We start from the raw sequence: 15978 nt of genomic DNA, 5'->3' as shown, positions 1-15978 counted from the left end.
TTCAGTTTTTATTGATTATTTTAGTAAAAACCTTAATTTCTTTGTTACTTGAATTTTTCGAAAAATTCCAATTTGATTTGTTAAACATAGGTTTTTGACATAACGTGCAAAATAACGAAGTGTTTTTTCATCATGGCAGTTTAGTCATTTATTTTCTTGTTTACATATTGTAAAAAAAAATAATTAATGTCACGGTTTTCCTTTCCGAAAACTGTGGTTTTTAATCTGAAAAACAGACCGCCCATAGAATAATCATTAAACCTTTATCCAGAAGGCCTCTGTAGCCGAGTGGTCAGGGGCGCGATGCAGTAGCACACGCTCTTTGAGTAGACCGGGGTTCAAGCCCCTGACTGCTGAATACGGTCGATCTGCCAACTCGCAATGGACCAGCGTGGCAGATTATGGTCCATTTCCCTCAGCATGAATTGTTGAGGAGGCTTCCATCCTTCAGTGGGTTGATAATGGCTGCACTTTTTTGTACCAGTAATACCCATACGAAATGATGCCAGGGGTTAACAATAGGAATTACAGTCTACTTTGTGGAGGAAAGGATGTGAGTCACATCTCACACCTGCATGCATCCGCTTGGGAGTATTCGCAAGCATCCCCAGGGGCTCACATCTTCTGGTGAGCTTGGGACATCCAGGGTCCTGAGCGCTGGATATCATCATTCTTCTCTTTCTTGGTGATTCTCTCTCTCTCTCTCTCTCTCTCTCTCAGGGTAACACAGAATTTTTTTTTTGGCTGGTGCAGCAAAAGTCTCAGGCTTCCTTGTACCATATGGCTAATAATAATAATAATAAAATAGTGGAGAATAATTAAATCGGAGATTAATAAAAATTTATTTAAGTTTTCTATAAGTGTTTTCTATTTTTTTTCTCATAGCATTAAATTTAGGAGAAGAAACGTAAGAGGAAACAAGTAAACACATACTTACAAATAACACAATTGCGTATAACAGTTATATAACCCATTAGCGTTGTGCTCCTAATGTACACATTCGACAGTTTCACTGACTGACACAGTAATCCGCTGTATTGCAGAGGAGATACAGTAAAAAAAAGGAGATTAGCATTTTATATAACAAACTGTCTGCTTGTTATAGCCTGGTTCTTGCTGCAGAGAGTGATGGGCCAGTTCTGAGAGGGGCATATGGTCCCAGTTATTGGAGCTGAGATGAGACCTAGCATTTTTAACTGCAAGAATCATCGTTATGTTCTCCGTTTGGGCATTTTAAGGATTGCTACCAGTGCCGAAGTGCTGTTCGAGGTTTGACACTGGTGCTTGAAATGGTGGAGGCACTCTTATCTGATGTTATCGTCTTTCTTGATAATGGCTCTGTCTCTGTGGCAGTTAATGATCATTGATTTCTTTAATCACCCTGTTAGTGTTAGAACCCGTGGATAGTGCTAATGTTTTGTTAAATTCCCAAGCTGCCACACATTGCAAGGCATGCAGAACCAGTTCGGATTTGTCCATTCTTCCTCAATCCGAACAATCCATAATCTCCTTACATTTTCGCAAATTTCAAAATACACAAAAGATAATTATACATCCTGGCAGATTATTAGTAGACGCCTTCATTCAAGTGTAAAAATAGCGAATTGGCCTGCCAGGTTTCCGCCATAATGCTACCCAACACAAACACTATCAAAAATACAGATGACCTTCTCTGAAAATTGGACCAAATCGCTTTCCAACCAGGAAATCACCTTGTTTCTATTGATATGAAATTAATGTTTACGGCTATCAATCTCCGGATACAAATTCAGATTCATTTCGATTTTCATTTTCATCAGACCACCTCCACATCAATGACTGCTTTGACCTGATTGATCTGTTGGTAGGAGAAGCCTACTTCGTCTTACAGAACGACTTTATCCATAAAACTATATCCTGAGTGTGGTCGGTCATTTGCATCCTCTTTTGCCAGAGATCTTTATGAAGAACATGGAAGATCAGGTCCTTGATAATATTACTCCCATCCCAAATTTCTGGGAAAAATACGTGGACAATGTTTCAGCATTCTGGAACAACGACCTAAAGCTTCTTGCAATTGTTTTTCAATAACCTCAACAAGCAATACTCCAGATAACTTTCAAGATGGAAGGGCCCTCCTGGGTAGCATAGTTGCATAGTTAGTAAGATTGCCGTCCTCCTCACACCGGGTGGAAAAGACCTGAGTTCGAATCCCGTCGGTGACAGGAGGAATTTTTATGGTCTTTTTCACAACTTGGCTGAGTTAGTCGGTCTCAGGCAAGGGTAAGATGTTTTTTTCTCCTTGAAACTTTGGTTTTTCGTCCAGCAAATAGAAAATCGACCCCAGAACACATGCAATGTACAGACAATATACACGGAGCAACATGGCTTTTTCTCCGATGATTCTAAAACCCAATAATAACAACAAGATGGAGAAAGAAACCAACAGAAGACTCCCATCAGAGATTTTAATTTCAAATAAAGACCATAACATCTCTGAAATTACATACAGAAAACCTACCAATACAGCCATTATTCTGCATTTCAAGTCACTCACCCTGAGACGAATCAAAGTTGGGCTAATTAAATCCTATGTACTCAAGATCCCTAAAAGTTCGTAAATGATCCTTTTTCTAAGAAAACTAAAATATTGTACATTCAACAAAACAACCAAGAGGAACGGGTATTCCAAATCTATTGTTGCCAAAAATTATAGACATCCAAAATCTATTTATAGTAGAACAGAAAAATCCCAAAACGCAGACACTCCCATAATCCCATCCCGTTCATTCAAAAATAGAATTTCTAGGGTAGCTAAATCCTTCAACCTTTCGACATACTACACAAGCCCGACCTCGCTAAAAACCATCTTCTGCACTCTAACCAAGGTTAGTCAATCCAGTAGGTCCTGTATACACGAGGTGGTATTAAAAAGTTCGTATCCTTACCTAGAAATAATAGCCCTAGAAAGATGAAACTTCACAGGAACTTTAATCATTTTCTGTGTATCCTCCATGTATAGTAAACATTCCTCTCGTATATGGATCAGTTGTTTAATGCCTTGATCACAGAAGTCCTCACTTTTTGCCTGAAACCACGATTCCACTTCATTGATGACTTCCTGAGACGAATCAAAGCGGCGTCCACGCAATGGTTTCTTCATTTCTCGAAACAAGAACTCTGACCGTGCTAGGTCAGGAGAATAGGGTGGGTACTACAGTAGTTCGAAGCCGCACTGGCAGCAAAGTTGATGGTAGCAACGGCCGTATGAGCTGATGCATTGTCTGACAGAAGACTGACTCCTTTAGTTAACATTCCACGCCTTTTCACCTTCAAAGCATCCCATATCTTTTTCAAAAGATTTCTGTAGTATTCTCCGGTAAGTGTGGAACCACGAGGTAGGTAATCTCTCACGATAATAAAATAAATAAATTTTCTGTTTATACTCCGGGACGACCAAACGGTCAGAAGAGTTTACAAGATACACAGAATACAAGAAACAGCACCGTATTCAGCAGTCACGGGCTTGAACCCGGGTCACTCAAGGCACGTGTACTTATGCACCCGCGCGCTTGACCACTAGGCTACGGCGGATCCCTTTTTAGTGTCCCAAAACACGGACAACATCACATTCTTCGCAGAGTGAGTGACTTTGACTTTTTGAAGGTGGGGAGGAGGTGTGCTTCCACTGCTTTGATATGTCTTTAGTCTCCGGATCATACAGGTACATCCAGCATTCGTCATGTGTTACCAACCGATCAAAAAAGTTTTTAACATCCGCATTACACAAATCCAACAGTTGGCGATAACATTGCATTTGACATTGCTTCTGCAAAGGCGTCAGCAATCTTGGCACCCATCGTGCAGAGGAGACCTTAGACATGTGCAGATGGTCATGTAAAATGGTCTGCGCGGTAGCTCAGTGGTATCATCATCGTCCTCCCCATACCGGGTGTGGGCAGACCCATAACTAATTCCCACTGCATTTGCGATGAAATGAATTGTCACACGTCTGTCACTCAGCACTAGCTTTTCAACTTTTGCAACCATTTCACTGTCTGTGGATATTGATGGCCTTCCTTCTCTTTGCTCGTCAAAGACACTTGTACGACCACACTGGAACTCCACTTTTTTACAGTGTCATATAGGAGGGACAATTCTGCCCATACACAGCTTTCATTTCTTCATCAATTTCCTGAACTTTCTTGCCCAGCAAATGCAGGAACTTGATCACTGTTCGATATTCTACTTTGTCAACCATAGCATCCTTCCTCAGATTCCGGGCTCCACCTGTGGTGTTCGATTACCTACGGGAATGAAATTTCACACGTTAGTTATTGAATATGTAGATAACATATTAAAAGCGGCATCTTCCTACTGATGTTTTATCCAGGTCAGGGTACGAACTTTTTGATGATACCCTCTGGTAAATTAGCCAGCAACTACAAACAATTCGAATTATTTTTCTGTTGCATTTTCCTCAAAGAAAACGGCAGTTATTTTCTGTCACTAAAATGTGTTCTGCTTATTCCTCTACTACAAAATTAGTGGCATAATTTCTGCTTCAAATTGCAAGTCATAAAAATCACGATACATGTGTCTTTTTGTAGGGACAAACATTAATATATTTTCCACTGTTTCAATGGTTTTTGTACATTATTTATCTAGAAAAGTGCCAGCGATAAGGAGGTGTTATCTCTTTGTATAAGGTAATGGTCAGGCCACACCTTGAGTACTGCATACAGGTTTGGAGGCTTCATATGAGGAAGGATGTAGAGCTGCTAGAATGAGTACAGAGAAGGGCAACGAGATTGGTGAGGGGAATAAAGGAGTGCTCTTACCAAGAAAGGCTTAAGTTCTGCAAATTGCAGCGTCTGGAGACTAGGCACCTGCGAGGTGATCTGATTGACATAAATTGAAATTGGGGAAAGATAATTGCAGAATAGATGGTGGAAATTTGCCTTTAGCCAGCGGGTGGTTGATTGCTGAAACAAACTTCCACTTGTCGTTGTGGAAGTTGATAGCTTAAATAAATTCAAGAACTCGACAAACTAGGTTGAATGGGAAGTGTGTGTGTTTTTTTTTGGCTGATGCTGTACAAGCTTGCTTTCTTGCATCATATGCCACTAATGTTACCACTGAAACCTTTTTTTTTTAATTTATTTCGCACTAACAGTTTTTAAATTTAAATAAACTTTCTAGTGAATTCGTACGAAGCAACTTGGATTAAAAGAACTGTTATGAATTCCAGATCCAATTGAAGAAATAAGTATTGATTTTTGATATGTATCTTCGGTAGAACAGTACGAAATATATCAGAAAACATTTTCAAAATATAGTCGGTTATAAAGACCTTTCTCGTTACCATGAAAATAAATAGCCATTTAACAGTTAGGAGCTTTATTTTCATTTGGTGTTATGAATGCGTATAACTGATCCAAAGTTTGGTTATTATTAGACAGTGGTATTTCATTCTTTAAAAATGTGTATAAACTTTTACGTGATAAGTTTTATTAGGTAAAAGCTCAGTGCGTCAAGATTAAATGATTGAAGTATTAAAATTTTTTTGCACTTACCTTCTTGCTTTCTTCAGCGATGCTACAGTAACATAACGTTGCACAACGGCTTGGTTAACTGAAAACTGAGCCACCCAGAATATAAATCCTCCCACCATTAAGGTCCAGAAGGTGTGCCTCACAGTGGGATCAGGGTCGAAGCTGAAAAATAAATTTAATTGCTACTGCTCGAGCTGTAATTCTTGAATCCCTTTGAAAACAGATTTCAATAGAGTAGGAAAACAGTAAGAAACTGTACACTTACTTCAAAAAGTTCAGGCGTCTTCCTTCTGTACTCCTTTCACCTACAACACTGATACCTCCTACATCATTGGTTCCCATGATGACAACAACAAAAAGAGAGGCGTACACCACAATACTCTGGAACACATCGCTCCAGACTACAGCTTTCATTCCACCCTGGAATCATGAAGTTGGTTATAACCATATACGGTGTTATTTATTGGAAATTATTTTGAAAAACAGCAATTAATTTAAACAGTGGGAGATATTAAAGGTGATATCTGTATATCGGAATGCTTGTTTTGTCTTTTTCTCAGTTGTAAAATTTCAAGATGAAATATCTGATGATTCCCATTAGCACCCTAAATAGATTTTCTGCGCTAAGAAAAAAAAAATTAAATATGCGTCCCTTCCCCAATGATAGGTTGACTCTAGTTATACTTTTGGCTAGATTGTTATGCTTCCGACTTTGCTGCATTGGGATAGGTGGCCCTTCTGCTTCTCCCTTGAAATCGATCCACCAAAATACAAATTCACCCACAGGTTCTTGTTACTGCACTGATCTCTATGAAAATTGGAATTTATAGGGCATCACCGACTAAATGCTGTTGTTTTTATGTAAACGTTGTGAGTTTTATTTGGAGTCAAAACCTGAGCGGATGCATCTTTTTCTTTCAGTTTTTAACTTTTGGAAGGCCCCATCGTAATCAGGTCCTTGCTCAATCTGTTGTCCACAGAATTTGATTCAAATAGGACTCCTTTGAAGAACTAGACTCAGTGAAAGGGCAATTTTACGGGTACTGAACCAGTGTGAAAACTGCTTTTGTTTTCTCGTACTTTGTTTGGTTTCGTTCATTTGGATCCATGCACCTTCAATTAGTCTTCCCTCTGTCGTGAACTAGCTCTGCTTTGTTACCCCCGCATAGCAAGTAGATATAATCACCATCCTCCCCACGCCGCCAGGAAGCTCTGATTCCACAATTAAAATTTTGTGATGAATTATTTTTGCATATTTATCTGTGGTAAATATGCAAAAATAATTCATCACAACATTTTCATGGAGAAAAGAAATGCATATAAATTCATATAAATGATGGTTATTTTGTGGCAGATTTTAGATAAAGCTTCTTATACACGTATTTTAACACTGAAAAATCTTATTCAGTCAATACGGCATTTTCCAACTTTGCATATTTTATCTCAGAATTTGCTTTAAGGCAGCTTTGGCCACGAATTGTCATTGTATGATCGTAAATTGTTTTGTGGTCACTTTTCCTGTTTTGAGGATTGTAAAACTCGAGTTTTCGGAAGGTAAGGAACAAAATCGCACAAGCCTAATTAATTCGCCACAGTACAGGAAAAGTCCATAAAAGTTTCTGCTGTCGAAGTTTATTTTACGTGGTGTAGCAGAACAGCGATTACAACCACATTCTAGCCGCGGGGGCCTAACACCTTACTACATTTAAGTAATATTACAAGATGCTGTTCACAAATATTAGTAGATGCTCGTAGATAGCGAAGATTGAAGAACTTAACCCATCAACAACGCTTTTTGCAATTACGTCTTGGAGCACCACTTTAGAAAAAAAAAAAAAAAAAAAAGATGAGCCAAAGGTTATTATCTTAATTTAAATTAAGAAAATAAACTTCATTTCATTATCATTGACTTAAAGAACTAAAACCTTGTCTTTCTTAAATAAAAGTCAACACATGAATAAAATAAGCAGCGATATCTCTTATTAAAAGAAATTTGCATAATTTGATAACATTGCTTCTCCAAGAAGAGCAAATTAGAAAGGAATGGGTTTGTGGTATCTTACCAAAATTCAAAGGACACTTGTAGTTTATGAATAAAAAAAAATATTTATTCAAAGAAGTTAATAGCATATTGACCCGTCTTTAGTGATAATGACTGTTTTGTGGTGTGGAAGATCTACTAATTTTTGGGAATTGCTCAGAACATCAATGTAGGAAGCAGCATTCATGGTTCCGTGGTTCTGTGTACTGATCACGACACCTCTTCCTCCCAAGTGTGATGTTGGGATGCTACACTCGGGCAGTACTAGTAGATGCTCGTAGATAGCTAATATTGAAGAACTTAACCCATCAACAACGCTTTTTGCAATTACGTCTTGGAGCACTTTTGCGTTCGTGAGGCATTCTCCGTACCCAAATATGTCCATCAGACTGGAAGAGCGTGGAGTGACTTATCGCTGCACACGCCTAGATTTGTATTTATTAGCAGTTCAGATTCGATGCCTTGCTTGCTGTACCGTGCCAGTCGACTGCATGTATTTGTTTCTTATCAAAGACTTATTGCTGTTATAGTAGGGTTTTTTAGGCGCATTAGCGACTGAGACCATATTGCACCGTATATATCGTGTTCTGTGGTCAATTTGCCTTTGTTCTGGATGAAAAAACATTCTGGGATTAAAAACCGTTCCACCTTCGTCTAAGACAGAATAATTCAGTCACTTTATAAAAAAAAAAAAAAAAAAAAAAAAAACCTGTGAAAATTCCTCGCGTTATTGACGGGATTCAAACCAAACCCAGGTCTTTTCCACCCGGTTTTTTGGGGGGGAGGGGGGTGAAGAGGACGGTGATTATATAAACTGTGCTGCTGCGAGGAAAGCCCTCCCGTGAAAATTAATAGAATGCAGCTCTCTACGTAAAAATACTTACAGGTTTGCCTGTGGCCCTTTGCAGACAGGCTCAAGGTAGTCCGTATTTTACGTCTATCTGGTCTTTTCTTGGATTCGATGCCAACCCTGAACTTGTTTCTTCGTATTGCCTATAATCAACTTTCTGAGTAGTAGTATCTATCACACAGATATTTTTCTCTACAGGACATTTAACAATCATTCCTCCCGGAAAATAACTCCATATGCTAATCATCCGTGAATTCTGGTTTAACCACCAATTGTCATTTATAAATTTAAATATTTGCATATTTTGTATTCATACATAGTTTTCTACAATCAGAGAGGTTCTGTGATTTTTGATAGAATAGTGTACTATTCTATCAAAATAGAATAGAATAGATTTTTGATAGAATGAAGATTTTTTAAAAAAGAATATTAATATTTTATGCAGATAGAGAAATGTTGCGCAAAAGGAAAAAAAAATTAATAAGTTACGCAAAGGAAATGTGTGGTTACGATATACGAGATCTCCATTCATTGCCAGCAGTGATGACATCCAAATACCAATTATTCAATTCCTTTGTTTTTGTCAGACGTCAGTATTATTAATGGATGTTTGTGGGTATTGCCCACAAGCGAAATTTCCCCATACACAGTAGCCCAACCCTGACCTCGAAAGTTTCACATACTGAAATCTGATGTCACATTACAGTGCTGTACTGTCAACAGCCAATGAACGAGGGAAGAAGGAAGGATAAGGAAGTATACAGATCAATGTGCGTAAAGGCGAAAGGTAGAAGAACAACAGGAAATACACGGTTGATAAATTGCTATTGTAAAATGAATGATATTGCTCGAAGAGTTTCTCATTTGGAACAGTTCATTTCACAGTTTGATATTTGCAGCATTCCTCTTTATTTTACTGGTTTGGTAAATAATTTTTTTGCTTTTCTCAATGCGACCAAACATTTTGATACAATTAATGGCATAAGCATAAAGTTTTCTAGAAGAGTAGATTTACATGACAAAACCATAGCGGAGTGGACAGTGTTCGCGTACAGTTACGCACGTTGCGTTTTCGAATCCACATCATGCCACGAAATACGGCAATATGGTATTATTGTAGTGTATATTTTCAAAATTATTCTGACAATATGTAGCCGTCCGAAGTCTTCTTCTCCATCAACTATTTCAGCCCACTGCTGGACGGTTTCCTCCAGAATCTTCCATCCCCTTCTCTACATAGCTTCTCTCATCCACTGTACTCCCGCAGTCCACACTGTTTCGTCACGCCATCTTTTTCTTTGGTCTTTCTCTCTATTGTTTGCTGTCCAGAGGTATCTATTCCGTCACTCTTTACCCATTTCATATGATTATTTCTGGAAATAATACGGCCAGCCAACCTACATTTTGAGTTCTAAAAGTATTGGATAAATAATAGTCATCCGGAATATAAACAGAATTTATTTTATTTTTATTTTTTCTATTTTAAATTAGCGATGCTGTTTCTTTTAGAGCCAATAATATGGTATACCGTATTATATTTTACAGTATTTTTCATACTATAATCATTACTCAAGGTTGAAAATAGCAAAAATACTTTTTCTTTAAAAGTATATTCACCATATGCAAAAAGTATATAGCAGTTCTTAGTTTTCGTTTGTTGTGATATGTCCTCACTGGCAGTACAATTGGTTTCGTCACTCGTTCAGAGCGGTCTGTCTGGGTGTTTGAATCCTGTTAGAGACGAGAAATTCTTAATGGCTTCTTCGGTGAGGACTCAGCCGATTTTAGGCAGAGGAGTAGAGTTCTATTCCAGGTTTTTGAGCTGCACAACGTGCAAATTGGTTCTTGAACATTATACTTCTGTGCAGATTTAATTCGATTATCTAAAGATTTAAATCTTTAGATAATCGAAGCAGATCTTCGATTATCGAAGTACAGTATATCTAAAGATTTAAATCTTTAGATATACTTCGATATAACAGGTACTTTGCATCGATAGATATTGAAGAAGCGCTTCATAGTGAGAGAAAACTGTGCGAGTGAAGCTGGGAAGCATGGAATTAACGCTATTGAAATTTTTGATTTATTAGAAACATTTTGGAGACTAATGGCGAATAAGGATCCTGGATTTGATGACATACACCCAGTTATTTTGAGGGAGGCTGCAAGAGAGAGAGAGAGAGAGAGAGAGAGAGAGAGAGAGAGAGAGAGAGAGAGAGAGAGAGAGAGAGAGAGAGAGAGAGAGAGAGAGAGAACGTTAAACCATTAAGATTAATTATGTAGGCATCTTTAGACGCATAAAAAATTCCCTTGTATTGGAGAAGTGCCAGTGTATCGCCAACGCATAAAGGCAGTTCAGAGAGTAAAGCGGGTTATTACGGACTGGTCAGTATGACTTCAGTGATAGGGAAAATAATGGAATCAGTGATGTAGAGTGCAGTATGCAACCATTTGGATAGAAATAGAATTCTGAAGGAAACACAGCATGGCTTTGTAAATGGAAAATCATGTTTAACCAACCTGATAAGCTGTTTTAATAACTACTCAAGAGCTGGATGTAGGAAGTAATTTCGACATTGTTTACTTGGATTTCAGCAAAGCCAGAGCTTGATTCAGTACCGGATGAGAGGACACTCTTTAAGGTGGAATATGTTGGAATTACAGGAAAAATCCTTAGATGGATCGCTGGGCGGCTGTAGGGTAAGAGGCAGAGGGTTGTGATTAATGGTTAATCTTTGGATTGAGCCAACATAAGAAGTGGGATCCCTCAAGTGTCATTACAGGGACCATTAGGCCGCCGTAGCCTAGTGGTCAGGCGCGCTGGTGCATAAGTACACGTGCCTTGAGTGACCGGAGTTCAAGCCCGTGACTACTGAATACGGTGCTATTTCTTGTATTCTATATATCTTGTGAACTCCTCTGACCGTTTGGTCGTCCCGGAGTATAAACAGAAAATTTATTATTTATTTATTATCATTCTCCAAGCAACGAAGACTGGAAGAAGGCCCACGATGTCTTATCAATGAGTTATGATACATTTGCTTATAGAGATTGGAATGTTATAATTCCACTGTATAAGGCAACTGTGAGACTGCACTTAGAATATTGTGTTCATAGTATGGAGACCGCAACTAAAGAAAGACATAGAGGGTTCCAGGAGGCAGCGCGCTTTGTGAGATCGGCAAAGGGAAGGCTATATGGGGAATGACTTCGAATATGTGGCCCGCAGAGTTTGGTAACTAGGCACCATGGAGGAGACCTGATTGAAGTGTACAAGGCACTGAGGGGAGAAAGTGATATAAATGGGGGTAAAATTGTCACTGTCATAAGTGATTCCAGAATTAGGAGCCATAAATTCAAATTATGAAGAAAGAGGTTTTGACAGGGTTGCAGGAAGTTTTTTTAGCCACCGAATTGTTGATTACTGGAATAAATTTCTTCAATGGGTAGTTGAGGCTGATTGCTTGGGGAGATTCAAAGGTGAACTGGATATTTAACTACGCTAGAGTCAGGTGGGAATTAAATAGGTTCGTTTTGTTTAATTTTATTATTTACTTATATATATATATTATTTATTTATTATTTTTTTTTCGCTGGTGCAGCAAAAGCCTACGCTTCCTTGCACCATATGGCTAATACAAATTTGTACTTATAAATAAAAGTTGTAATTTTGGTTCTTCCACAATTGTTAAATTTGCGCTTTAATCGGGTGTGCATATTTTTCATGAATTGACCTTCCTTATATATTTGGTGTATAAGGGGAGGGATTAATCAGTTTTTTTGTTTTTTTTTATCTTTCCCCTTATATTTGGCTCACAAGTACTGTAGCCTATCTGAATGGTATTCAACTGGTGGTACGCCTACCTAAAGTGCTATCGAATTATTTACTTGGTTCTCTACTTTGCAGCTTTCTTAACAGTGTTCGGTTGTTAATTTGTATTTAAATTACTAGGAATTATTAATTTTTCAGTAAGTGACTGATTTTAATAACGAAGCAGTTTGCTAAAAGGAGATCATCGTGGTTTCTTAATTCAAGTATATTGCTGTTATGCATCTGGCATAACCTGTTCTGTCAACAAATCTACTGTATGTGATCATAATATCTTTTTAATAAAATTAGTCTGTTCTAGTCTTTTAATACAATATATGATCTGTTACACCTAGTTGTAACGTGAGATTTTTACTGTGAATGATCTATAACTAAATTCAGTCCTGTTGATTCTTCTTGTATATTACTATTCTGGGATGCCTATGTACATGTAAACTGATATAAATAAATGAATGATGTGAAATGTTTATGCAAAATCGGCTTATTGAGTGGAGACTGCATTTATTGCTGGTAGACCATGAAATACTTGGTGTTGCTCAAGAGTTAAATCAGAATCATATGTTCACGGAACAGTCTTACTACATGGTTCCTGGTTCAGATAACTACCTGCTAATTACTCTTAACTTATGTCATTTATAAGTCACGACAGGTTGTAAGTGGGAAGACCGTATCCTGGTTAGATGGGTATTGCGCAGATAACCAAAAGAAATGCTTTTATATTATTGTTTTTTTGGCACGAAGTCCAAAACTCGGAAAAAAAAAGTAAAGATAATTTAATACTAGTTTGCTAATTTGTGATGTGAATAGTAAGCTAAGTTGCCAGGTATTAGGACATTCTATAAACAAATGTCATTCTTTTAAGTTGTTCTAACTCGGCGAATACATGGCGATTAAAAATTCACGCAAAACATATTGTAAAGTTTTAATATATCATTTAAAACTTAATGGAATTTGAATCTAACTGCTACAAGAAAGAATACTACTGGTTATGTTCTGTTTTAATAATAAAAAAAAAACAAACTATCTAGTAGACTGCATGCGTGTATGTATAATACTTGTTGTTGTTGTTGTGTTTGTATAATGTCTAATACTTGTATACGTTAACTTTCGGTCACTAACTAATAGTGCTCGTCATTTTCCCAGGCGCAGCACTTATATTTATAATTGAAAATACATGATCGCAGGATTTTTATCTTTAATACTGGTTAAAAGTAGTGGCACTGTATATGCTAACAACTTTCGCATATTGTAACGATGGATATGGGTTTACTCCTGGAATATGGTTCTGTTTTATCTGCGCAACGAAGGCAGCAAAGGAAATATGGCATCAGTATATTGTGCCTGTAAATAGCTTATATTCCATGGTTTTTTGCTTGTTTTGTTGGATGAAGAACTCGAAATTCTGGATGAGAAACAAAGAACCGTTGCCCGAGGCCGAGGGTTGCTGTACCCCGGCTACGAGATGGAAAAAAAAAAAAAAAAAAAACTAAAACTTTCTCCTGTTGATGCTGTGGTATAGATAAGGAGAGAAAGAGAAAGATGAAAATTTTATCATATGCAGTGAGGAGAGATATTATTAATAAAATATAAGTAGATAAGTAAAGTGGTAGAGAAATACTCTGAAATGAATAAATGTATATATATCAAATTTAGTGATGAAGAAGAAGCAGCGAGAGAGGCAGCATAGCGGCGATGTCAAAGTGCACTTGGTCTTTAACCCATCCATCAAGCCCAAACGCGCTACGCCTTGGAGCTAACCGATTCCACTAACCCATAAAAAGCAGACTTTATCTGATAGATTGATCCATTCTTCCATCATCCCATCCCCCTTGGCTAGTGAGCGGAGCCGGGCAGTCGGACCTTAATGAGCCACCTAGGAAGTGGTGACACACTTTAAGTATCCAATTCAGTGAAGGGTGTAAAGCTAGAGGGATCATTCTTGGAAAGAGAACATCCCAGAATTTTTCTATAATTGACCCAAGAGAGAGAGAGAGAGAGAGAGAGAGAGAGAGCTGTTTGCGTTGCTCTTTTGTTTCTGAAAGGAAAAGACATATGGAAAGGGCATGCGTGTCCTGTTTCTACTGGCGTTAGTCTTTCAAATGACCTTCCAAATCGGAATATTCCATAAAAATGCATCAACTTACACAAGTGTTAACAATCAATCAAATCATTCATATAATATAATCATATGTTCAAACTACTGTTTCAGAATTATATTCAAAATATTATTGTTTCAGTTATCCATGGTGTAGTGTAACGAGGTTTTCTTGGATAACAGAACGCTCTGTTTATACAGAAAAGTTTTAGCTTAATTTCTACCGAAATACGTGAGAAAGATTTTATATTTTTATAGCCGAGTAGGAGCTTAAGTTGATAAATGCCGTAAATTCAAGTGAACACTGCATACTAGATATTACAAATGATATTTACTCGTTATTTTCAAACAGATCGGAAAAACTTGTTACAAGGTTAAACTTTTGAAGTCTGAAAATTAAAAATGACAAAATCTGCAGATTAAATGCGATTGGGCATCATATGATAAACAGTGGTGCTCCTGAAAATGATTTCTTTTGTTACGTTTTTTTTTACTTCCATTTTTCTTAAATACCGACTTTACTTCGCATACGAAATCGCAGATAACCAAAACAGGGGATGCATAACAAAAAAAAAAAAAACATATATATATATATATATATATGCACATATCGCATCTTTGTGTCTGTGTGATTGACATAGGAATGGCCAAATGATGTAAGAAAGCCATTGGTTTATGCATTATATATGCAGTTACATACAGCGTTATATACAGAGTAAAACAAAGCGCAGCATACCATTAGTCATTACTAATACCAACTGTCAACATGAATTTGGTATGAAAGTTCAGAAGAATATTCTAAATAAGTCTCCAAATTTTGAAAAGGATCGGAGCTGCTGTTTCTACTTTATCACAATGTTTCTGAGGAGTGGTGAGAGGGCTGGGCTGCTATGGAATAGGAACGAAGTCTGAAGTTGTCGAGCCACCAGCAAAACATATGCTGAAAATTTGGTGTCGATTCGACTTTTGACTTCTTCACTATTGCTCGAACATCAACTTTTTGCTATTTATAAACAGTAATGTAGATTCCTTTGGGAGGCGGGGGATACTACGGTTGGTATGGAGTCAGAACTGGGCCTAAAATTTCTCCAGTGTCTAACAAAACACGAGTTGAAAATTCTGTGTCGTTCCGACATTTCTCTCTCGAGTAATGTGCTCGAAATTTCGAAATTGTATGGAAAAAAATGCTGAGTTTCCATTAATCTGATTTTAATGAAAACTGCAGGAGCTTGACTTACCTTTCTAAAAGATCCACATAAAATTTCTTGAAAAAGCAATGAATTGGGGGTCGAGTATTTCATAAAGGAGTTATCTGCGGACCGACACGGTGAGGGAAATAGGCGAAATATCCCAAAAAGCTTTGGGATATTTTAGAACATGCAGGTCGAATACACGTATCCTTTCTCTCATTACTTTAACTTGAAGCCATATTCATGGCATAGTGGATCAAACTCGATCCAAATATATTCAACAGCATCTGGAAAACAAGGTACCTTGTGTTTCTGCTGTAATTGCTGCTCATGAGGACACACTAGATGTTAGGCAGGTGTTCATAATAAATTAACTGGATAGTGTGGTATAGAAGTCGGAAATCTGCGGAAGTAGAGCTTTCATTTAATCATACCTATA

At 37.5% G+C, this 15978-nt stretch overlaps 1 protein-coding gene across 1 annotated transcript in view; it reads right to left on the bottom strand.

Annotated features, from left to right (window-relative positions):
* The window catches only part of LOC150079576 (sodium-coupled monocarboxylate transporter 2-like), a 118993-nt gene that overhangs the window by 49654 nt on the left and 53361 nt on the right, over positions 1-15978 (bottom strand). The window contains exons 5-6 of the mRNA XM_090384096.1: positions 5800-5954; positions 5556-5696 (exon numbers count right to left, since the gene is read on the bottom strand). Of these exons, the coding sequence (XP_090240222.1) occupies positions 5556-5696; positions 5800-5954 (296 nt within the window). The remainder of the gene's footprint in view (positions 1-5555; positions 5697-5799; positions 5955-15978) is intronic.

This window comes from Mastigoproctus giganteus, chromosome 10 (genome assembly GCF_048544385.1).
Source record: "Mastigoproctus giganteus isolate SK-2022 chromosome 10, ASM4854438v1, whole genome shotgun sequence".
In the NCBI taxonomy this organism is placed as follows: domain Eukaryota; kingdom Metazoa; phylum Arthropoda; class Arachnida; order Uropygi; family Thelyphonidae; genus Mastigoproctus; species Mastigoproctus giganteus.
Note: the sequence above shows the minus strand (reverse complement) of the source record. Positions and strands in the feature narration are given on the sequence as shown.